At 35.3% G+C, this 26,855-nt stretch overlaps 1 protein-coding gene across 6 annotated transcripts in view; it reads left to right on the top strand.

The window, feature by feature from the left end:
- EPHA5 (EPH receptor A5) overlaps positions 1–26,848 on the top strand; it is a 309,529-nt gene extending 282,681 nt beyond the window's left edge. For all 6 annotated transcript variants that reach the window (XM_015565823.1, XM_015565821.1, XM_015565818.1 and 3 more), the window contains 4 exons: positions 1,989–2,138; positions 12,868–13,061; positions 17,200–17,355; positions 25,113–26,848. In XM_015565823.1, the coding sequence (XP_015421309.1) occupies positions 1,989–2,138; positions 12,868–13,061; positions 17,200–17,355; positions 25,113–25,218 (606 nt within the window). In that variant the 3' untranslated portion in view covers positions 25,219–26,848. The remainder of the gene's footprint in view (positions 1–1,988; positions 2,139–12,867; positions 13,062–17,199; positions 17,356–25,112) is intronic.
- The last annotated feature ends 7 nt before the right edge of the window (positions 26,849–26,855 follow it).

Genomic DNA, 26,855 nt, shown 5'->3' with positions numbered 1-26,855 from the left:
AAGACAGGAATTTGTCAGTGCATCTTTTTCACACTACAATTTGGTTAACTTTGGTTTCCATACAAAGGAACACTTTAGTCATCTCTTATTTTTGTGATAGATGTGTTACACATTTTCTTATTTAAGTCACCTTTTTAAAAATCACTTCTACTCATAGCCTAACAATAAATCTAGTTATATATTATAAGGCTTTCTTTTTCAATGTTGTTTTATGTATCGGATCCTTAGAGACTTTATTATGCTAAAGATCACATGCAAATTATATAAGTAAATGGAGTCCTTTAATATGGTCAGCTTGACAAATCAATAAATTAATTGCTGGGATATCACTTCCTCTTTTTCTAGACTTAATTATCTTTGTCATTATTTGCATTAAATGAAACCTCATTCAAGAATCCTCTTGGAATTAGTGTTACACTTAATAAACTTGCCCTAAACAAGATTGAGGTTATAGGAAAATCCATTCCCACTATGACTGCTTGATGACTTAGTTAAATGCATAGAGTAGATTGTCAACGTGTGTCAATGTGTCATGCTGGGGGAAAGGGAGGGCGAGGGAGAGCAGAGATCCTGAGACCTCAAGAATTATTTCTACAAAATGGGTCATATAGGCTGCTTTTGTAAAACGCATATACTGAGAGATACAGAGATAAAGGAACACCAGATAATATTGGTGACAAATGTGATGGTCAGAGGATCAAGAGAAAAATTCTAGGCTGAAGTTTGAAGAAATCCACAAACTATAATTTTAAGAGGTATAATAATAATATGTTATGGAATGTCGCAAAACAAATTGCCAGAACTAATTGTATGACCACACCTATGGATATTTAACTCACAAAAGTATGTTTGGGGAAAGTCTTCTTAAAGTGGTGTTACCATATTTCCAAGGAGAAAATAATTCAAACTTATTTTGAATAATTCAAATTAACTGCAACTCAGCAGTTTCAAGCATTACATAACATTATTATTTTCTCATGCCTTGAAATTTTGGTTCATAAAGAGTAGTTTAAGTTCCATTTTTCTGCTATTTGAAATACATTATTCCCTTCTTGCAAAATGGGAAGGCATATGCTAGTCATTTTATGAGAAAATATCCAAAACCTCTCTCTCTCTCTCTCTCTCTCTCGTTCAACCCACCATATTGGTTGATTAATTGATTTTTGCTTATAAATAAAATGTTTGGTTGCTTGGGTTGCCTGCTTTTAAAAATTATGAGGAAAAATGTTCACCCTTAAAGGGGAAGGTTAAATGTTTATTTTGTGAACTAAGAGAAAACCTACCACAGCATTTTTTTGCCATGTTAAAAGAATCCCATACATAATAATGTTGTAAGTTTTTCCCCATCATCTAATTTTAATGATTTTTAAAATGGTTGAATTAAATAAAAAACCTACTTCTTAGGCTAAAACAAACAAACAAAAAAACCTATCCAAAGAAATAAAAATATGCCAACAGAAAATGAAAGAAATCAAATCTAAAAGAAATTGCATAATATTATGAAAAAGTATAACTAAGCTTTTAATATATCTGATTTTCATGCTTGTCTTATTAGCTATTAAACTTCTCTGTCTTGCATTCAGCAACTGAGACGTTCCACTTACAATTCTCATATTAAAGTAGATAAAAAGCACCCGGGAATCTGAGTCTTTTTTTTACTCAGGTTGAAAATCATGAAAGTCACCGTATTGATTTGCTTGACAGCTTGCTTTCCCCACTGAGAGCTGCCATTCCGGTACGTTAATGGAGATGCGGGCCCTGTGTGCTCCAGTGGCCAAACAGAATTTAAACCAGATCCTTCCAGACAGCCAATTAGCAGTCAGTCTGCAAGTGCTTATGGACCGATATGTGAAAAGAGACTGCATGATGTCAAACAGATTCACTTAAAAATGCTACATCTCTTTCTAGATCTTTTTCAGTGAAGCAGCAATATCCCTAGGTACATTTGAAGTGTGTGAGAATTTTTTAAAATTCTTTTTTACTTGCAGGGAGGCAAAATCCCAATAAGATGGACTGCCCCAGAAGCTATAGCTTTCAGAAAGTTTACCTCTGCTAGTGACGTCTGGAGCTATGGAATCGTGATGTGGGAGGTTGTGTCTTATGGAGAGAGACCCTACTGGGAGATGACCAATCAAGATGTAAGTATGCAGCTAGCCTCACTCAAGTTTGAGATGAAATGCTTAGCTCTCTGTGTCAGGAGACTTATAATAGTTTTCATTTCTGAACACGACAGTTGCTTTAAAAAAAAGAAATACTTTGCTTACCCTCTGATCTACTTTGTTGTTAAAATATCCTTTACGCAGAAGCTCAAAATGAGTTAGCACAAAGGAAAGTAAGTCACTATTACATAAAAGCTCAGTCCCTTGCCAGTTTTAGCTGTATTGTGGTGCTATTCCTCTCACTTAATGTCAGTATCATTTTCAAAGATAAAGAAAGAGCCATCAAAGAATGAGTACTGACAGGTAAGGTTTTATGATTTGCATTTGATGGAGGCAGCCAATACTCTAGTGCAAAAGGATGAATGATACTGACTTCATTCTGGATGCTGTTAGAGGATAAAAAGGGAACAATATATGTTTTTAAATTAAAACATGTAGGAAGAGTTGTATTGTCTATTTAATTTAGGGGGAAAATAGGCTTTCCCCACATGGAAAAAAATAAGTCATGCTTAGAATGATAGAATCCTAGAATTAAAGGAACCATGAAAAAATCTTCTATTCAAGTTCAGAATGCTTATTACATGATACCTCACACATGACTTTTTTAGTCTTTGCTTTTATAATTTTTCATTGTTACTATTCCATACAGCCCTTTCCATTTTGGATCACTTTTACATTTTATGTATTTCCTGTCTAATAACAATAACAATTATAAAAGCAGCTAACATTTTTGAGGCCTTACTATGTGCCATATACTGCCTTAAGTGCTTTACCAACTAATATCGTATTACTTGTTTATAAAAACAGTGTATTGAAGTCTTACCTCAATAGCATGCTTTAAAACATTCTTCTGTAATTATTTCTTTCATCCGTACTCTATAAACTCTCTCTCTCTTATGCCTTCTAGGGTTATTAGTCAGGTACTATCTTTCAAGCCTAATTTTGTTGAAGCAACAGTCTTATGCCAGTGATTAAGACCCACTTTCAGATATAAAAGTTCAAGTCCAGTCTAAATGAAAGTCAATACCATATCCATTTCGAAGTGTTTTCCAGTGTGACCCTCGGTATCTAGATTGTAAAGGAAGACTGGTCAGATTTTTGCTCTTCCTCCTCCTCTGCCAAAGACTGTGTCTGGACTTTTCAGGATCTTCCTAGGTAGAGAGGTAGACGGGAAGGGGCGATGATGTTTCTCCAATGTTGGGCTGTTGATGCCTCCTGCCCAGCAGTAACCCAGACATTGTTTTTGTTGAGATTCATGTCTGAGTTCTTCCAGAGGCCCTTGATGAGGACCTCCTCTCTGCAAGGTGTTAGAGAGGATGTACTGAGCTCCTAGAACCTCTCACTTGCACCAGCTCCACACTCCACAGTCTTTCACTGCACCATACACATGCCTACTAAGCCTGATGAATGTTGGATTCTCGACCAGTGCTTCCTGTTTTGGATACTACTGCAGGCTTTCTCAGCCAGCCTGCCTTCTTCCAATTTCTTCAGGTGAGAAGCTAGGGTCACACTTCAGCTTTCCCAAGGATTACAGTTGACCTTTTAACAATGCAGGCCTAAGGGGCCAAACACCACAGAGTTAAAAATCTGCATAGAACTTTTGACTGCTCTAAAACAACTCACAGCCTACCAGTTGACTAGAATTCAATAACATAAATAGTCAATTAACACCTATTTTGCATGTTATAGGTATTATGTGCTGTAGACTTAAAATAAGCTACAATAAAGAAAATGTTATTAAGAAAGTCATAAGGAAGAGAGTATACAATAATAGTACTTATTGAGGAAAATTTGCATGTAAGTGGACTCATGCAATTCAAGCCCTTGTCATTCAAGGATCAACTGTATTTCATAGCATTCTTCTCTGATAGCAATAGTAAACTGGGTTGATGGATTCCTGTCTCTTGATAAGTATACAACAAGACATCTAAAATTGCTTTTGCAGTCATCGAAAATTGCTACAATTGTTTTGTTTTTTGTTTTTTTTCCTGCTACACTCACTTGATTTAAGCGGGGACTGCTGACATTTATTTCTCTAAGTTTTGGAGAACACAGTACGGACATCTACTGTGCTCAACTTTCTGATATGAAGGCCAGGACTATGATAAAAGTATCATTGAACTCTCAGTATATATTTAACAAACCAAGAGAGGTATTATTAGTCCTGTTTTGCAGTCAAGGAACTAAGACTTAGAGAGATTAAATGATTTTCTTAAGGTCAAAAATAATAATAAATGTTATACCATAAACTGAACTTGGTTCTCCAAATTTTGTGTACCTAACCATCACGCTGTCTCCAATTGAATCAATGTCTGCTTCCTCCCTTTCATTTCCAACCAGCGATCCTAGATCACCCTTCAATTGAATATAACATATTCAATTCAATATTTAATAATTATTCTGGATTTAGCTAGTCTAGACAAAGGTTAGATCTATTTGCTACTTTCTGTTTTCCAGATAAATGCCAAATGCTAACTTGAGCTACAGAGTACTTTGTTGTTTTGCTTCTATCTTCTTTCAAGGCTCATTTCAATGCCATTGTTTTGTTTAAATGCTGTGAAAGTATTTTATTCTGTCTGCCAACAAGCTTGGTCCTTTCACTAAAGAAAAACATTTGTCTCTTATTTGTTTATTAGTAATGTCTCACAATTCTGATATTTTTAATTCCAATTGTGTCACTCAGAATTATTTGTACTTCCCTACTAGTTGCATAATATTTATGTCACCCACATTATTGACAATTATACCTGAGGTAGTTGTATCTGTCACACATAAAATTACAGACCAAAGTAAAACAAGATGTTAGGTGAATGCTCATAAGTTTTTGCTGATTTTAACTGGGCTTGTTGAAGTTCCTTGGAGTTGGCTGGTATATACATGCAATTCACAGGGACTTCATCTTCCGCTGAAGACCAGCAGGCGAGATTAGATGTGAGCTAATTTGTCAAATGACTGAAGGGCAAAAATGAGTCCATTTGCTCCTCAGCCTAAAACATATCTGCTAAAATCCCATTGGCCAATCCCATAATCAAAGTATGGTACATTACACTGTTCCCTGTGAATGGACAATATAAAGTTACATGGAGAAGGACATAAAAACAAGGAGGTGTGAAGGATTTGGGACATATTTTTTTCCAGATTTCAGCCATTTGAGAGTCTTGATACTTTTCCAGAATATCTGATTTCAAATAATTTAAAAAAACAACAAGGAAATGCTGATGTAATAGTTTCAGGAAGTTATAGAAATAAAAACTAATATTTTGACTCTGGCTGGGTTTTCTGAGCATCTAAATAAGGTTTACAGAAAAATTATTTTACAGTCACAGATCTTTCTAAAATGCCTGCCTTTGAAAGAGTTCCCAATCCAATACATGCTCTGTATTTCCTCAGCAAGTTCACAATCCATAGTGGCATTTAGTTTTTAGATATAGCACTAAGTTTTATATGCCTCAATTTCTATCTAAATGTGCGTCTGGGCAACATGACAGATCTACTCTATTTGAAAATCGTGATTACTTAATATCTCTTTGGGGAAAAATATCAGAGAACAAAGTAGAAGTACTGATTTGGCAGTTTTGAATGATATATTCCATAATCTCTACACTCCAGATACTATCTGATTCAGAAAGGGCTTTGCCACCATGAAAATGTTACATTACCCAGACAGGGAGAATCATCTACATCCATCAAAGAAGACCTCTGGCTGTGTCAGAGGGAGAGGGGAATGCTGCAGTGAGTTTCTTTTGATTTAGGATTGCTTCTGTCATCACAGAGAAAAATCATAGCGATGCATAATAAAAATAAACCAGAATGGCTAAGATGATTTAGGTAAATACCAGACCATGAACTCTCATTCAAGCTTGGGAAGTAAGATAATATCCTGTAGTCAGTAGAAGCTTCTTTATTGATCACAAACATTTTAAATGTCAACATTTTTCAGAACTTCAAACAAAAGCCAAAATAAAAAGAGATTTCATTGCATTGCATTTTTATATTTAGTGACAGTTTTGTTCTCTTGTGTATTTATTGTAAAATATATGACTATATAGATTATATTAAGCACATAGATTACAAAAAGCTTTAATAACTCATTAAGTTATATGTTTTTCAATCTCCTAATGTTAGAATTACATGTGCCTTTTTTGAGGGGAGGGATAGTTTTCTATTACTATTTCTGTTGGCTCCCATCTTACGTATAAGGCAGCAAGAATATTTGCTTCCAAAAGAATATCAACCCACTTTGTATGGGCTATGTCTCTCTTCTTTCTCTTCTTCTTTTGTGTTTTCAGTGATACAGGTGTATAGATATGCTTATATAAATATATGTGATCCTTCTTATATTGTTGGAATAGTTTATGGTAAAGCAAATAGAATATTTTACGGTAACACACAGCATGTTACAATTAGCTAAAGTATGAGGACTTTAGTTCTCATCCAAATACTGTGCATTTCCAAAATTTGACAGTGAGAAAAGTATTAAACTTCTTAGCCTCAGTATAATAATGCCTATATAACAATAAGTGTGTTAGACCAACAAAATGTGGTCTTCTAAGATAACATTGGTCATCTAAGGATAATGTTGCCCTTGGATGCAAGCAATTATTTTAGGAACTGGTAACCACATAAAATTCTGACTCCTTTGGAAAAAGTGATACATATTAGTAAATAACAATCTATAGTCCAAAATTTCTGTACCTTGCTATTTAAAAACAATAATAAAAACAAACAAATATATAGAACTGAAAGTCATTTATCTTGGATTCTATACTGCTTGGTCAGTTTCTATGACTATAAAGGGAATGGACTTGAATAAAAATATTTCTAAGATCTCTTTAATCTCTGGAACTCTAGTGATCTAAGATTGATGAACTAAGAAAAAAAGCACACCCAATATATCTTTAATAACTATTGGCAATAGGAAAAGATCATAGAAGAAATTGGTATATCTGAAACTATTTCTGTAGTATCTGTGATTATTTACAGGAATATATTCTTAAACTCTAGTCACTTATAGGGAGCTTCATATCACATAGTAACAAAAGGACTCATATGTGAGATGTTAAGTAACTACCTAGCAAGATTAGTACTCACGACCTAGACAGAACTGATTCACCAAAACACCTAGCTAAAGCTCAAGTTCTCCCTACACATTTCCTAGCACTAAGTTATCCAGCCTACATTTTTTACAACTCCTGTGATGAAGAATGCACTGTCTTTCAAAATAACTCCTTTTGATCCTGGATATTATTTTTATCTATGCTGTAAAAAATCTGATTCCATGGAGTGGGAGCCATATCTCACTCAAGATATTTTTGGGGGAAGTAATTATTTCTAATTCCAATAGTGGGACTCAACTCCAAGATAGAAAAATAAATTACAGATTAGATTTGCATCCCAGAGAGACTTAAATGTGAATCTTACTCTGCTATTTCTTAAATATAGGCAATATTTAACCTCTGGAATCTCAAGTGTTTCATCTATGATGTAATATTTCCTCTCTTGCAGTATGTGGTAAGAATGCATGTAGATAATATAAGTACAGTTTGCATCACAGTGCCTAGCCTAGGTCCTCCAAGAAGCCAAGAGGGGATTAGGTATACATTAGTGTAATTACAGGAAAATGCTTGTAAGGGAAAACATAGGTGGATGAGAGGAAGGTGGGAGAGATGTCATATTGTGATACAGGTACAGTGGCGATGAAAGGAAATTGATTGTGTGCAAGCATCTGAAACTGAGGTGTGGTCTAAGAGAGGTTGGCAAGGCAGCCAGGGAATCCTTAAGCCAACCTATCTTACTATCACTGCCATGTTCAATAATTGATTGGGAGTAACTTTGTCAAGCATGTCCTTGGTGTAAATGTGATGATGGGGTTTAAGGCTTGTTGGTAACTTACCATCCCTGCAGGTGAAGATGAGAGACAAAGTTTCAGACGCTGAGCTCCACCCTTCTGCAGCATAGGCTTACGTTTCCACACAGGTTCATGGAGCATCTGGCCCAGGACTGTGCTGATTCTTCCTGAGGGGAAACTCAAGAGGCAGGTTATGGACTGCACTGCAGCTCAGTAGCTTTAGTTGATCTCAAGACCTCATCTGGTCTTAAGCCTCTACCTCCTCCCACTATCCATTCTGAATTTCCTTCATCTATCAACTTGGCAGATCATTGTAGCTTAATTGGTAGTCTGAACCAATCCTCTATTCTCAGGATAAACATTTTCAGGACACATGTGTAATAAAGGAATAGCAAGACAGCCCCAAGTGTATCATCTGGGTTTCACACGTTTCTCCCTGCCCCATCTGTGTGAAAACAGATCAAATGCCTCCTATTGCTCAACTTCAATTACCTTTGCCAGCATGAAAACTCCCCTTCTCTTTTGCTTGTGCCTGGACATAAGTAATTCAAGTGCCCTGTTGGCACCCATAACTGCTAGTTCCATGGAACCCTTGCTGTGTTCCCTGGTAAGAGGCACTGGGAACAGTACACAGTATAGAAGTTTCTAATTTAATACACCCACTGCACCTTGAATAATGGCACCAACTCGTTACAGAGTGTTGTCTACAAGTTGGTGCTTCAGCTTTGCCTTTAAAAGGCTTCTAATGTCCAGCAGATATAGCTTAGTGGTTGAGCATTGACCTATGAAACAGGAGGTCAAGGTTCGATTCCCAGTCAGAACATTTCTACCTGCATGAGATTATATTGGTAGCTTGCAATTCATATGAAGGGAGTATTTATATCACTGGGGCTGTGGGAGGTTGGCTGGCTCAGGGGAGGGGCCACAGGAGGTTGGCCGCGCTGATCGGGTCATCCAGTTCAGTAAGCTGGGAAAGGGGCTGTGGGAGGTTGGCTGTGGGAACACACTGACCACCAGGGGGCAGGCAGCTCATGCTTGAGTGTCTGCTCCTTGGTGGTCAGAGCACGTCATAACGACTGGTCAACTGGTCACTTAGGCTTTTATATATATATAGATAAATGAGAAAATGTAATAAATCTCTTTCCCCAGCAGAAAGAGCCAGTTGTTAAATATCTAACAACACATCACTGAGTATGTGATAGCTCTTATGTCTCCTTCGCTCTGAAGTGGGTAACCTTGCTGTGTCATATGCTAGATAGGATTCTGGGTTTGTAGGTAAATATTCCAACCTTATACTGTTGGGTGAAGCTCTGTGGGCAGTAAAAACAACCAGTACCCAAAATAGGTATATATATCTGAAAAGATGGCACTTACTGGCCCTTACATGATGGAAAGGGCCCAATAGAATTACTTGCCACCAAGTGAACAGTGCCATGTTGGACACCCACTGTTGCAGGTTTATGCATTAGGAGAGGTAGCATTTTTTAAATTGTGTTTAGACTATTTATTTGCATGCCAATGCCAAAAATGCAGAGCTTATGGCAGTATTTCAGATATAGCATGTCTGACATGGTGCCAGATTGTCTATAAAAATTATGGCTTTTTTTTCTTTCCTTTTTTATAAGCTTTTGGTTAGTAGCTATTTCTCATTTATCTATTTTCTTATTTTAATTTTCAAGTAGAGGCCTGATATGCACAAAATTTGTGCAGGAATAGGCCTTCCTTCCCCCAGCTGCTGGCACTGGCTTCCCTCTGGTACCCGGGACCCCCTCTGGCCGCCAGCAAGCACCCAAGACCCAGGCAGTCCCAGCTTCATCTGGAAGGCTGTCCAGAAGGACATCCAGTTTAATTAGCATATTACGCTTTTATTATTATAGATATGTCTGAGCTTTAACTACATTAGATATATTAATCATGTTTTAGTTTTTATGGCATTTTCTATTGTAGTTTGCCTTTTAAGGTTTTTTTTTTAATTTAAATTCTTTATTGTTTAAAATATTACATGTCTCCTTTTCCCCCTTGATCTCTCCCAGGCCATTCCCACCCCCCTACTGTCTGTGTCCATAGGTTATGCTTATATGCATGCATACAAGTTCTTTCATTGATCTCTAACACCCTCCCCCACACCCTCTGTCTTCCCTCTAAGGTTAGACAGTCTATTCCATGCTTCTCTGTCTCTGGATCTATTTTTGTCCATCAATCTATGTTGTTCATTATATTCCACAAGTGAGTGAGATCATGTGATATTTATTTATCTTTCTCTGACTGGCTTATATCGCTTAGCATAATGCTCTCCAGGTCCATCTATGCTGTTGCAAATGGTAAGAGTTCCTTCTTTTTTATAGCAGTGTAGTATTCCATTTGTGTAGATGTACCACAGCTTTTTAATCCACTCATATGCTGATGGGCACTTAGGCTGTTTCCAAATCTTAGCTATTATAAATTGTGCTGCTGTGAACATAGGGATGCATATATCCTTTCTGTTTGGTGTTTCTGATTTATTGGATTATATTCCTAGAAGTGGGATTACTACTCATGGACAGTCAGGAGACACTGACAAACATGGGCGGGCAGGTCATGGGCAATCCTCACAGTCAGGATCTGGCAGAACTGGAAGAAGGGGATCTAGTCACAATGAGGCCAGTGGCAGTGAATGGCATTCCGGAGGCTCACAGGGACAGTCAGGGTCCAGTCATGGCCAGACTGGATCTCAGCAGGGAGAGTGGAAATCCTCTGGTAGAGGGAGACAGGGAATTACTCATGGACAGTCAGGAGACGCCAACAAACATGGGCAGGCAGGTCACGGGCAATCCTCACAGTCAGGATCATGGCTTTCAAGTCCTCTCCGAAAGGCCTTTCAGGTCCATCTCCTCTTCTTTCCCACACAATCCAATAATTGTATTCTTTAGACCTCAGCACCCCTATGTTCATAGCAACACAATTAGATCTGTCTCCCATCAGGGCCCTGACACAGAGGGGGGCCTTGGCACTGCAGATCTTGGCTCTGGGCCTCAAAGGCCTGGATTGTGGGCACTTTCAGCAGCCACTCTGGTGGCTCAGCGCAGTGGAGGTGCCCCTTCATGGAATCGCCTTTTAGCTTCTTATGTTGTTTTGAGTGGTTAACTAAGGTGGTAAGTGACTCTCAGGTACAGCAAGTCCCTGACTTACGGTTTGACTTACAACTTTTCAACTTTAGGATACTGCAAAAGCAGTACCCATAACAAATTACAGCACATATTCAACACTTTATTATAAAATGGGCTTTGTATTACATGATTTTGCCCAACTGTAGGTTAATGTAAATGTTCTATGCAAGTTTAATGTAGGCTAGGCTAAGTTATGATGTTCTGTAAGTTAGGTTTATTAAATGCATTTTTGACTTACTGTATTTCCAATTTACAATAGGTTTATTGGGATGTGACCCCAGTGTAAGTGGAGGAGCATTTGTATTTTGCTCATAATTATTCAATATTTATTTAAACATTATTTTCAGAGTTCTCAGCTACCTGAACTTAACTACTGGTGCTTCTCAGAAGCCTTTATTTCATGCATTTCCCAGGACGATATAAACTACAGCCGACTTTAGGCTGTGACCGGGTGCTGATGATCCTATAGTTTACACTATCAGCCCAAATATCTCCTGTGCCAGATTTCTGCATATTGCCATATGAATGTTCCCCATTCACATCAAGTAAAACAAGTACAGATTATACCTGTCAACATGCATTACCCCATTTATGTACTTGCCTAAAGTTAACAGCAACAACCATCCATGTGATAGGCCTGAACTTGTTTTATCGCAAATACTTTCATCTCTCCTCAATCCCTTTGTCACAATGTCCTTAAATCTGCTATTTAACCCTCTTTACATCTCATTGATCTTGTTCAAATGGCATTGCCTTTATCATAAAGAGGTTGGTTTCTTCCCAATCACTCAAATTATCTTTGTAAATTTTCTATCCTAATCATTATGTTTTTTTCCATTTGTCAGATCAATCAAAAATCTTTATAAAAATGTTAATTTTCAATGTTAAGGAAATATTTGTAATAGGATTTTAAGAAATATATTCATTTTTACTGGATTTTTGGTATCACAAACTTTTGATTTTTAATAATTGAATAATACCTATACTAATATATTCAGTAGCATAAATACATATTTTCTGGAGTCAGACATTGCAAATGTTTTTGATAAAGCAATCTTACAATTAGACTGATATTCATATGTGTGTTTTTCATTTAAAATCAGTGATATTTGTAATGCTTTTGCTACTAGACAATTATTCTAAATTCCTGACAGAAATCAGCAGATGACAATAAACAGCAAGAACTAGACATTATTAAATGATACATGAGATCATTATACTAATCTAGCCTTTGACTTATCCATCATTTCCCATCCAAAGCTCTCTTTTGAAATAAAATTGCAGTTTCAATACTTTAAAAAATGTGGTTCTGCTCATACATTTTCATTAAAAAGACATTAACTTTTCAGAGCAATCACAAAAAGATTTAATATCTATTTGATTCTAGAATTCAAGGATAAATAAAACATGAACTGTTTATTTTTGTCAATTAAATTTACAAATCGTCTTCATCAAGTTCTTAGGTAAAAATGATTACCATTTATTTTCCTTATAATATATGAAGAAAGCCTATATTTTTCTATTGTGAGAGTACATTTATTTCTTTATTTTGTTGTTTTATCTCACAGCAAATGGAAGTAATTGGGTATTTTAGAGATAGTGAACCTGGTTGTTATTGCAAGAGTTAAGCATAAGAAAGGATGAAAGTTAAATAGGGGGAAATTTCTCTGCTAAATGTGTGGTATTGGGACTGGTTCTGTTTTGCTTTTCACAGGTGATTAAGGCAGTAGAGGAAGGCTACCGTCTGCCAAGCCCCATGGACTGTCCTGCTGCCCTCTACCAATTAATGCTGGACTGCTGGCAGAAAGACCGAAATAGCAGGCCCAAGTTTGATGGAATAGTGAACATGCTGGACAAGCTGATACGTAACCCGAGCAGCCTGAAGACACTGGTCAATGCATCGAGCAGGTACAGGCCAGGCCTGAGAGATTATCCCGAGTTTAGCTAATCCAGATTGATGCCACAAACTTTAAATCACTATGGACATAAATTAACCTCTAACCATGTATGATATTAATTTACTTGACTATCATTTTTTGGCATAAAGTTACTCTCTTACAATGAATGAAATATAAATGATTATACTTAAAAGCACATATACCTGCCCTAACCAGTTTGACTCAGTGGATAGAGCGTCGGCCTGTGGACTGAAAGGTCCCAGGTTCGATTCCGGTCAAGAGCATGTACTGTGGATGCGGGCACATCCCCAGTAGGGGGTGTGCAGGAGGCAGCTGATCAATGTTTCTCTCTCATCAATGTTTCTGACTGTCCCTCTCCCTTCCTCTCTGTAAAAAATCAATAATATATATATAATGTTTTTTTTAAAAGCACATATACATAATCTAATAGTGTAACATCTCCATATCAGAAAAATGCTAACTGTAGCCAAGTTTAGGTAGTATTTTTTTAAAAACCAAAACAATCAAATGCATTTATTTCCATGTATATTGGACCCCACATAGGTGTGGATGGAGAAAAGGTTAAATTATCAGACCATAAGGAAAAGCCAAATAAGCATTGATCTATTTTACACTAGAGATATCTACCAATAATTACTTTTCATGTTTTTAGAATTGGTTTTAGTGTCTGTATATTTTATGAATATTGACAATGCTTTTAGCGACCCTTTACTCTTATCTAGTTGAACACAGACATGTGGCTAATCAAATATGAGTAATTTTGTGGCAAGATTTTATTTATATATTTTTTTTCATTGATTTTAAAGAAGAAGGGAAAGGTAAAAACATCAATGATGAGAGAGACTCATCAATTGGCTGCCTCCTACTCGCCCCTACTGGGGATCAAGCCCACAACCCAAGCATGTGCCCTGACTTGGAATCTAACTGCATGACCTCCTCACTCATAGGTTGATGCTCAAACACTGAGCAACACTGGCTGGGCTTGTGGAAAGATTTCATATGAGCAAATATATATATATATATATATAATGTTGCATTTTTATAAAACATACATTTTTCTTTAACCTGAAAAGTTATAGAATTATTCTCTCAAAAAATAAATCAGTTTGATTCTTTACTATAAGATTTGTCCAATTGTTATTTTCACTGTATTTGAGGTAATAGCATATTTTTATAAGGAAAAAAACTGTCATGCCAGGAACTGAATTGGCTGTGTACTAACATGAACTAAATGAGAAACAATTTGTTGATAAAGTTACATAAGTTTTATGATTCTGACATAACGTTTGTTTACTAGACAAAAATTCATTTTTAAATACAAATGAGGAATGAATCTTCAAACTCTGTTCAGGGATCATTAACTTTCTGTGGCAGCAACTGGAGAATGCATCTTCTTAGCAATCATTCCTTATGTTGTTCCTAAAATATCTGCTTTCAAACTGTTTATTGCCATATAAAATATTAAATATTTCTCTCATCTACTTATTTGAATTATGCTAAGCTGTTGTAAAGAAAGAAAATCAAAAGGGACATTTTTATGTTCTAAAATGTGTTAATTGATATCAGAATCATCATTATAGCTTGAGAGCAGTTTAAATATCTACAACGAATTTTAGTAGTTCCGTGTGTGCAGTATGTAGAATCAGCTTGCTAGTTATCTTTTAAACAGATTTGGCTTAAGACTATACCACTTACTACCCATCTACAAATCCCATCTCCAGAAGGTGTTAGTTCCTGACTCATTCACTTTCTCTATTCTATCCCTATCACAAAACTTGATTTCAGTGACCATGGAGGTGATGTTTGGATATCTCTCAATACATTGAAGTTTTCTCCTTTAGTGATTTTGGTCTCTAAAATACCTTGGAATCTTCTTGTCATAGTCACATTCTAAACTTGGCTATTAACAAAACTTGCACCTCTTCCACAATCTCAACTTCAAGATCCTCCTCTCCAGCTGTTTCCACCTATAATTCATTTTCAATGAGTCTTTGATCCTAATGCCTAATGGCTGCAAATCACTACAAGATTCCCATTTACCCGTGCAACAAATAACTACTGTATCATGCTGTGGGCTAGGTGCTGAGTATACAGCATTGAGCAATACACTATTATGGAAGAGATACACTAAATAAAATAAAAACATTAAAAAACAATTTTGGTGTTGGGATGGAGAGAGTACAATTTATGAGGATAACTGGGAGGCTAGAGTAGTTGTGTAGGTAAAATGATGATGTCTTGAACTAAGGTGGTAACAAATGAGATAGCAAGAATGGTCAGATGTGCAATATAGGGAGGTAGAGTGGATAGTATGCACAATGAGAGATTGTGAGGGATTTGAAGATAAGGAAGGAGTGAGTGAACTATTGTATCATATACTAAACTGGGAGCACTTTGGGAGGAAATGGAAGTAATAAAGATGAACATGGTTTTAGAAATAGCGGCATAGGTTAACGCCGGAGTTTGCCGCCTCGAACAACCATTTCGAAAGTGAAACTAAAAGACGGAAGGGACATCATCCAGAACCACAGGAACGCTGGCTGAGTGGAAGTCCTACTAACTGGGAGGCTAGAGTAGTTGTGTAGGTAAAATGATGATGTCTTGAACTAAGGTGGTAACAAATGAGATAGCAAGAATGGTCAGATGTGCAATATAGGGAGGTAGAGTGGATAGTATGCACAATGAGAGATTGTGAGGGATTTGAAGATAAGGAAGGAGTGAGTGAACTATTGTATCATATACTAAACTGGGAGCACTTTGGGAGGAAATGGAAGTAATAAAGATGAACATGGTTTTAGAAATATTGGAGTGATATTTCTATGAGAAATGTGGAAGCATGATGTAGGCATATAAATATAGGAGGAACCTATACATAAGATAAAAATTGGGTAATGACAGATGCCATTTGAAGCAAGAAATTGGGTAAAATTTTCTAAGTAGACTTGGGTTACAGCCCGAGCAGAAAATATAAAGGGCCAAGTCCTAGTTCCCACCAAATTTTAAGGTAAGAAAAAAAAAAAGAAGGAATAACAGGCAAAGGAGAGTAAGAAGAAACCAGGAACATTCAAGGTCATGGTAGCCAAGAAAGAGAATGGTGATTCAAAACTGTTTGAGAGAGAAATAATAGTGGTGATGTTGGATGTTTCTGAGAAGTCAGTCATCTTACAGGTTGGGAACTCTTCACAGACTTTGGCAACATAGAGGTAATTGCTCAGCTCAAACAGAGCAATTTTTATAGAATCGGTTTGTAAGAAACTACACTGGGGTAGTTTGAAGTAGAAATAGGAAATGAGAAAGTGCAGAGAATATGAGTAGAAAGAAAGATATCCGATATCTTATGGTTGAAATGTACTTAAATAAATACCCATTAATGGCCATTTAAATTGTTTTTAATGTTTACTCTCAGTTGAAGAAAAAAATTGTACATATACTCTTTGCCCTTTCCTCCAATTATTTCCTTAAGATACATGTCCAAAAATGATTATCATCATTATAGTCATGTTATTTTTGGCCGAAGAATATGAATTTGTTTTTTAAGAGTATGGATTAAGTATAATGAAAAAAACATCCCATGGTTTGATTGGTCCTATTTAGTTCTCTTATGTGCTTGGAGTTACATTTTTGTTTTCCAGGTTCCACTCCTCCTAGGTGAATTAACAAGTGCCCCTACGCGAGAGAATGAGATCAACAATAAGTTCTAGACTTCCTAAGAAATTCAGTGAGCACAAGTTTCTCTAGCAAGGTCTACAAGTATTTGGCTTTGCCCAAATTATCCCTCATATCTATATTCGGTAGCAGTTTTTATCTTATTTTTATAAACAAAACAATAGTAGAAAATAAATACATCTAAAGCATTACATGAAATTTTTAGCTAATGTTTTATATTGAGAAAATTAACTTAAGTCACTACAATTCCTCATAGACTCTGGATAGAACAACATTTGAATAAACATCTGATGTTGTGTTCTGTATTTCAAAATATTATTTTCTTCCAGTTTTGCATTTACATACTTTCCCATATCGATATACTTACAGACCCAACGATCTAACATGAGCTAACATGATAATATAAATTTTTATAAAGATTAAAATATTACTTTTAATATTTATGTTTTATTTTTTTTTAGAGTATCTACTTTATTGGCAGAACATGGCTCCCTGGGATCTGGGGCCTACAGATCAGTAGGTGAATGGCTAGAAGCAATCAAAATGGGCCGGTACACAGAGATTTTCATGGAAAATGGATACAGTTCAATGGACGCTGTGGCTCAGGTGACCTTGGAGTGAGTAATTTTTCTGATAATTTTTACATAATTGCTGGGGCGAGAGAATTTGTTCAGAAACCTATCTGGATGAGGTCAAAGCAAACCAATTAACTTTTGTCCATGTGTGGCAGCTTTCAAAGAAGCCTCTTCGTTTTGCCTGTATTGTTAACAATTGCATGGTTAATGCTACTTGTGTCCAGTTTCTTTGCTTCTATGCTTTAAACAAATAGCACTGGGATATTTGAATAATTGGGAAAACAGCTTTTTAGCAAAATAATGGTAATTCATGTTGTGGAAAAGATGTTTTCTTGACAAAGTTTTTATACTGGTCTCTGTGTTACATAAATGTAAATACAAAACAAATGTAAGCACAATTGGTATGACTAGTCCTACATAAGAAAAAGCACCCTTAAATTTCAGCTATGATGAACAACCAGGAAACAGCAGCTTACACACAGCTTCTCAGGCAGGGATCTCATCTAATCTCTAAGTGGTGCACCTTATACTCTTGCCATCCAAGAATCTATTAGATCCCGTCTCTGATTTGTTATTTGGTGCAATCTCGGTGGAACCAATTGTGCCCTCTTATGTTTGCACGATTAAGGTGAAATTTCTCAAATCTTATCGAATAAAAATCATTAGAGTTAAATGCTAAATCCTTTAAGGTTGTAAGTGGTTTGTATTTTATTATATATTCTGTATGTGTAATTATTTCAGCCTAATATTTGTTCTTTGTGAAAATTATTTGTCATTATGGTGATTTCATCTAGATTACATAAACATGAATAATGTTTTAACCTGCAAATATAATGATAAATTACTTCAAGTACCTTCCAATTCAAAGGTTAAAATATTGTTATAAGGATTAGAACATGGTAGAACATTCTAAAGCAGTAAGCCACGGTCCATATCCCATCACTTCACGTAACATGAGCACTGAGCAGTTCTTGTTCACCCTTTGTATTATTCTGGCATTCTGATTCATTGAACCCACTGCACAGCCACAAAAAAGGTAACAGGGTACTGTCATTGATCACCAGTTAAGATCACACATTCTCCACATTTCTCTTCCATTATACCTATAACTGAAAGGACCTAAAATCACCACTCAGCTTGCCCTCATAATTTACTGAATCTCATTCTCACTATCACCATCAAACCATATCTATTTGAAGACACATTTTCTTGGCCCATTATTTTTTTTGGACACTCAAAGAGCTCATTTGTGCTATATTTAAAATAGTGAACAGAAAAGTTTACTGATAATTTTAAACTATTTTTACATGATTGCTATTTAATTTTTCAGTAAAAATGGTCATTTTAATTTATTAAAGTCATTTGTCATTTTATATTAAAATGATACTGTAGGTATTTCTTCTACCCAATGTCAGATTACTTGTAAATATATAATAAAAGTATTTGCATTAAACAATGTCTCCTTTTTATTTAAATAGCACATATATACATATATATCATTCTACTACCTTTTAGTTTTTCCCTTCACAGAATAGTTACAATCACAAATAATGGTTTTTGCACTACCAACTTATTTTACTTTGTCTCATAGGGACCCCAAAATACTATAATTATGTTTAATATTTTAGCATTATGGTTTCATATTGTCTTATTTCTTTTAATTCTTTCCTCTTTACTTTCCTATCCCCAAACTCTCTTCATTTGTATGTTTCTTTCAAGCCCTAATACCTTCTTCTATCTTATAATGGTTCGCCATTTCATTTGTATTCTCCAGTAATTTTGGTCTGGGCAATTTTTTTCTGTATCTCTGTTACTTTGGTAGCTTCTTGCCTCTTGCTATAGTGCTTCCATCAGATATTTTTGTCTTTTAATTAATTTACTCTGACCAGAAGAGTAAGGTGAAATTAGGAGTCATACGGACATCTTTCTGTTCAGGGAATGTTGTCCTCCATATGTCAATTGCTTCACGTTCTGGGAGCCCAAATAAACACATCCTGAACACATTCCTTAGTAAGACCTGAGCCAGCAGAGGTTAACTAACTCCAGTGAAGCTCATTTCTTAGAGAGTCCAGCACCTCTAATTATATGTTCTCTTGTTTATTGTGTTTTGACCACATTTTTCTAGTTGGTAAGAATATATTTGTCGAATAATATCGTAACTAACTTACAAAATAGCAAGTAATCAATTGCTTCTTTAGTCAGAAATATAAAGTAAAAGAAAAATATGTATCTGTGAATATATATACATAACGGCCTCTAATATATATATATTAGAGGCCGTTCCCTCAGCCTGGCTTGCACCCTCTTGCAGTCCAAGACCTCTTGGGGGATGTCTGACTGCCAGCTTAGGCTCAACCAGGGAGCAGACTTAAGCCAGCAGTTGGACATCCCCTGAGGGGTCCTTAGTGCTACCACAGAGGTAGGAGGGGCTCCCACCACCATCACTGCATTCGCCAGCTATGAGCCTGGTTTCTGGCTGAGTGGCACTTCCCCTGTGGGAGTGCACTGACCACCTGGGGGCAGCGGGTAGCTCCTGTGTTGAGCATCTGCCCCCTGGTGGCCAGTGCACGTCATAGTGACTGGTCACTCTGCTTTTCGGTCAATTTTCATATTAGCCTTTTATTATATAGGATGTATATATTCATCATTATTAAGGACTCATAGCAAAGAAACTGGGATACCAGCTAAAACCAAAACAAGCTTTTTAAACACTTTGATAATGATTTTTTACACGTGGTCTTTACCCATATCTAAATATTAATTTCATGAAACATGTATAATATTATAATAAAATATTATAAACAATGTTACTGCCAGAATAGAAACTGAGAACTTGAAGAATGACTTCATACCTATAATAAATACTTATAAAAAAATCTTGAAATTATTTATATAAAAATATCAAATTGCCATATACCTAAATAGAAAAATATGTATAATGATTTGTGCCATCAAATTTGTTCTCAGTGGGTTTAGAAAAAGAAACATAAAGAATTAGTGTTTTACAACCACTCACTTAGGTAAAAAAAAATTTCATAAAGGTTTAATTTTAATTTTTTATTATTATTATTTTGCTAATACATCCAAATATGGCTTAATGTGGAAAGAAAATAAAAAAATTTGAGATCTTAGAGTCAAAACATGTTCACCAGAAGAGGCTATTAACCCTAGACATTGCTGTTGATGTTCCCTATGCCTAAACCTTGCTATTCTGTGTAAAGAACTAATATTATAGTAATTGTTATGGCAATAATGAACTCTCTGTACTATGGTGTGTAAATGCACTGAGGTATTGTTGACGAAGAACTGTGAGCTTCAGGTGCGTTGCAGATTGAATCCAAATATTTGAATTGAGGATAGTATTACAGTTTTTTCTGTTGTTTTTTAAAATATATTTTTATTGATTTCAGAGAGGAAAGGAGAGGGAGAGAGATAGAAACATCAGTGATGAGAGAGAATCATTGATCAGCTGCCTCCTGCAGACCACCTACTGGAGATTGAGCCTACAGTTGCTTTTTAAAGTTCTTGTCAGGCTTGTATTGTAACACTGATTATTCAGAAAATGAGTGCAACCCAATGAATTTAAATATTATACCAATTGTGTGTAAACTACTGAAATGAAAGATTCCCAAATGCTGAGCCAAAATTTGTACACACTAATTCAAATAAATTTCTTAACTTTTTAATGCAGTCATTATGCTAATTTTTTACAATGAAAGTACACATACGAATACTGACTATCCTATTTGTTAATTAAGATAGAACTTTTAGTCTAAACCTCACAATGTGTCATCCATTGAAGATCATGACCAAGCCAACAAATTCCCAACGTACTTCTGAGTGACAAATAATAAACACTGAAATTTAGTGAGTACTCATTAAGCTCTCTTCTCCCTTCTCCTATCCAGCCAATGTTGATGGGGCTAAAAACCAGTGAAATGGCTAAAAGGTATGTAAAGCAGAAGGGAGAAGAATGACTCACCACAATGGATAAATTAAATCTTGAATGAGGTGTCCAACATTAACTAGACACCTCTCATTATTTTCTATTTTTCATTTTGCCATTTTAGTATCAGAATATTAGTAATTTCCATTTTTAATATTATGGAATAATATTTTAAAAAATGCAATGGTAATTATTTATATTTGCAGCTTTTCTAAAACTAATCATACTTTGTTGACAAAACCCAATGTATTTTTAATGTAACAACGCTATTCCCATCATGTTTAAATTTATAAGCCTATGCTGAAATACAGTTTTCATCATTAGAATTGTCTTTGGGTGTTACTTAAGATTCCACCTGGTCATGATAAAATCGGGTAATTTTTATAAAGGTGACACACTTAAATATTTGCCCAGCTATAAAAGTTTCTATATAGGAAAATAAAATGAGTAAAATAGTATATATCCACGGTTTCTAAATCATTTTTACAATTATTAGAAATAGAGCATCACCTTTATCAATAAATGTAAAATACTTTAATTTTTATCAAATTTATCTCACATTATCACTGCTAAATTGATAATTTAATATGTACTTTGAGCAGTAAAGTGGATGTTGTTAGAAATTGCAAAAGTGAGAGACAAAACTACTTAAAAGAAAATAATGCATTTAACAATATAGAAATAAACTTATTTAACCTCTCCTGGAAATATTTTTCTAATACCATTTGAATTCTCATTTGCAATATCATTACAAACAGCATCACAAGTATCACTCAAAGCACTGACCCAGAATGTTTCTCGTGTTGTTATTTTCAGAGAATGAGGTTATATTTGCCCATAATATAAAAATAAATTAAAACAGTGGAAATAATAATAAGTCAAACCAATGATTTGATATCAGTTAGACAAAACAACCACGAGTTGGAATATGGAAAACACACACATGTACAAATCTGCACACTCACATTTACATACTGCAAATTAAGGTTTTGGTATTTTATATGTAAAGTTTCTGCCTTTTCAGTGGGAAAAACCTATAAATTCCTTTTCTTTCAGGTTTTTCAGAACAAACTATAATGGTTTTTTTTCCAAACTATATTGTTAATAATTGGATTAGCCATATGAATTGTGCAATTTAAGTGTATTTATTACATTTGTCCTTTTCACCTGGGGTATATAAAGCATATGATAAAACATGTTTTATTATAGAACTATATTTCAAATATTAGTTATTTAAACTGTACAGTAGAGATTTATTGTTTTACATTAAGAAATATTAGGGGTTTTTTTCTTAATGTACATCCAAAGTATACTAGTGAGCACCCATCAATACCCTGATAAACAAAAATCTTCATGATTCATCAGTTACATGTGGAAACATGAGAATATTATTTAGCTCAAAACTGAAATGTTCATGAAATATAGATTGGGTTACCACAGTCTCAGACAAAAAAAGTCTGTGTTCAGTTTCCTTCATTAACTATTTTCTCTCTTTTAGAATTTTGGATATTTGATGTTATGTCTACAGAGTTCTCATTGTACAGATGAATGAGTAATAGCGTATCATTTGAAGTACTCTTCTCAAAATCACACCTGAGAGTAATGAGAAAGTCAAGGAGGATGAACTATGGCGTTAGGTTCCTGGTGTTAGCCCTACCTCTGCTACCCACTGGCTGTGCTATCTAGCCAACTAATTTAAATTCTTTTTTTTTTATTGCTTAAAGTATTACAAAGGGTATTACATATGTGTCCATTTTTCCCCCCGCCCTAGATAGTCCCCTAGCCTCCCCTATCCCCCAGTGTCTTATGTCCATTGGTTATGCTTATATACATGTCCTTTGGTTGATCTCTTACCCCCCTACCTCCTGCCCCCCAACCCTCCCCGGCCTTCCCGCTGCAGTTTGACAATCTGTTTGAGGCAGCTCTGCCTCTGTATCTATTATTGTTCAAAAGTAACTAATTTAAATTCTTTAAGACTTTGTTTCCTCATCCATAAAAGGAGATTAGGAAAAATTTATTTCATAGAGGTATATATTTTTCAAACGTATAAAAATAAGACGTCTTAGTTGTGACCTATTATTTTTATAGTTGGTGCAGTGGTTCTCAACCAGGAGAGATTTTTGCCACTTAGAAGACATTTGGCAAAAATGGAGATATTTTGTCTTATCACAACAAAAGGCCAGAGGTGGTGCAGCCATTCCGGTGTCCAGTGGGGGGAGATAAGGGGTGCTGCTGGATAGTCTGCAATGCATGAGATAGCTCCCACACCGAGAACTGTTCAGCCTAATGTTAACAGGGGCGAGCCTGAGAACTCTGGCTTACTTTAAAAGAAATAAGAATAAACTAAACCTCCTTTATTTCTGTGTTAGCCTGCAGCTAGCAAGTGTGTATTCTGTTTCATAGCCAACAACAGTGATTTTGTTTCAAAGTGAATTTTTACTGGTGTTTTAAGTTTTACTGATGATTGTTTTCCATGCCTACTACTACTACTAATATTATTATTTTAATATTGTATTCTGGTGTCTTATAGCTTTGATAATCTCTCAGTTTAATGTTTAATAGTTACATCCTAAGAAATATGTTTCTGCCATAAGCATGCACTATTTCTTCTTTAGCTGCTTGCCAATTGCTAAATCTCTCATAAGAAATCAAAACATAAAGAGAAAAAGAGACCAAATATATTATTTAAATAAACAATTATTCCCAATACTAATGCATATGGAGTGTACATGCCTATTTATTTAAATTCTATCATCTGACAATTAAGATGTCTTTGAGTTTTCAAAATTATTCAATTTTATATATAATGACTCTATGTCATTGCATCCATTTTCATAAACTTCTCAGACAATCTAAAATTAATACATTTACTAAATGCAAAAATATTCTACTTTTAGCATAAAGTTCTATAAAATATTTATCTAAGAAATCTAACATGGCAACTTTGTTTAAAAATGTTGAATTGTTCGCGGTCATTTGTCTTATAATTAGTGTTACCACTTGCCAAGCATACACAAATCATTATATTTGCCACATACATACCCTTAAGGGGATAGAATTCCAAAATATCCTAAGAAATAACATTTTAAAACCATGGGCACTGGCCTTGAGCTCCACAACATGTTGTTATTTTTGAAATCTAAACATTTGTAACTTTCTTTTGGATACTAAGCTTATTGAGAAGAAACAGAATGGAAGTACCTTGGTTGAAAAGACTTTCTGATAGTGTATAATCTTCAGAATGCTCTAAGCGCCAGTAGAACCTAGACATTATTTGGCAAAGATATAAGGTTCTGGCACTTGGATTCCACGTAAAAAATAAAATATTTGGAAGTTTTATAAAAGCAATATAGTGGTAACTAACTCCTAAAGATATCTGTTGTATAAAATGATTGTACTGACTGAGTCATTTGAAGAGTTTAGTCTTCAATAGCTTAGCTGTGATTTTAAAAAATATATATTTTATGCTAACTCGTTTTAGCAAAAAAAAAAAAATGGGCATGTTCATATTGTAGATCCATATTTTCAAAACTGTTCAATGAAATTGTACCCTTTATTATACATATTCATTGGGAAGCATGTGCAGATTTGTTTTTTACCACTCTGCGCCACCAACATTATGATGTCGAAAAAGGGGCAAATAAATATAGTATCACTCCTCACTGTCAATAGTTTCTGGATGCTAAAGAGATATTTGAGGTACATTTTTGGAGCCTGCCTTTGAGAATTGGACCCTGTATGTCTAAATCAAATTAGCTTCTGTAAAATACTTGCCTCCTTGCCAGCGTGAAATATTGAGGTGTGCTACAAACTGAATCACTACATACATCCAATGTGTGCTTTCTTCATGCAGGGATTTGAGACGGCTCGGAGTGACTCTTGTCGGTCACCAGAAGAAGATCATGAGCAGCCTTCAAGAAATGAAGGCGCAGCTGGCAAACGGGATGGTGCCATTGTAACTTCACTTGACTGTCATGTCATTGAATGAATGTTTCTGCACTTTGTAAACAAGCCCTGAGATTTATTTTAACAAAGAGGGGGGAAAGGAAAACTCGGTGATTTCTAAACGTTTTGGGAGCATTACTTTCAGCCACAGAATTTGTAATCAGTGTTTTAGCTTCTTCTCAATGTCGTCATTTTTTAAGAAACTAATATGACCTCCTTGGAATAACAACACAAGGTTAAACATGATCTTATCTTACAACAAAAAAAAAAACCCTTCCCACCACTTCTACAAAATTTTGTACATGAAATATATAATTGTACACAGCACCTTTCTAGACTGAATGAAGGCAGCACCTTTCAAAACTTCCAAGAATCTACTTGAAGGGCAAAGTTTTATAGTCATGTGTGGGCTAACACAAGCTGCAATTTACTGAAGTTTACTTCAAGTCTTAATTGTCTACATAAGTGTACTGAAGAGCAATATGGTTAGATAATTTCTTAATAGGTAACTTCTTTTGCGATTTTAAAGTGCTGTTACACAGCGTTAAGTTATAGAAACTAGTGTATAAACATGTTGCTTGATCAAGGACAAGTATAATACAGGGTGTATATTTATTTTTCTGTGTTATAGAATTTACTTTCAGCTGCTCTTCTAGAAACTCGATGGTAATAGATGTGTATATACTGTATCATTGGCTGTATACCCAGGAATCAATTTAAGTTGGAGTTTTGTGTATATGTGCTTGCACCTGTGTGCATTACCATTCTGCTTGCATTTGTAATAGTTTTAATTTTAGCAGCATACAGGAACAGGTGTTCCAGAGTGGAATATGAACAGGAGAAATGGGGAAGCAGTGAAACAAAGTTTAACACAAGCTTTTGTCTTTTTTCCCCTCATGTTCCCAAAAGCTACTGAGTCTCTTTATTCACTAACAGGAAATGTCTGGAAGATTAAATCCCCTTTGGCTTTTTAAAAACACTTTTTGATATCTGTGACAATACAGTTCTTCTAGCCATTAATCTTGCACCCCTGTAAGAAATTTCACCTTTCTGAGTCCCAGAAAATATCTTGTCAAGCAACATTGACACCGAAGGGCACATTTTCAGAAGGATGAAGGATTTAACTGTGCAGACTTCTGTTAATGTTGCTAAATCCAGGCACATAACACTAAGCATTACCCCTAAGTGTTAATCCTTTGTAACCATTTCCCTTGTAGCTCAGCTCTAGAAATTTTGATAACTAAGGCAGCAATGAAATGATGACAAATGTATCTACTTCCTTCATAATTTTCTCTGTTTCAAGACTTGGCGTGTTTTATTTGTTGATCGTTGTCTATTCATTTGGAAATTTCATCTTCTATTCAGTTATGTCAAATTGAATTTATTTTGATGAACCAATTTAAAGTTTTATTTAATTGGCCTTATTAAGCAATATAAGATACACCCTATGTATACTCTATATACCGTACTTGATGAAGACTGATACTGACATTTGTGGTACCAATTGTAAAGTTTATTAGAATATGAACAAAACTGAGATTTGTACTAAAATAATGAAATGTTTGTATTACTAAACTTTATAGAAATCATGGAATGACATGTGATTCAAGGAGAACGGCATTTAAACAAAATAGAGCCTACTTGTGATTAC

This window comes from Myotis davidii, unplaced genomic scaffold, assembly GCF_000327345.1.
Source record: "Myotis davidii unplaced genomic scaffold, ASM32734v1 scaffold31, whole genome shotgun sequence".
NCBI classification, from domain to species: domain Eukaryota; kingdom Metazoa; phylum Chordata; class Mammalia; order Chiroptera; family Vespertilionidae; genus Myotis; species Myotis davidii.
This window is presented reverse-complemented; position numbering and strand designations above follow the sequence as displayed.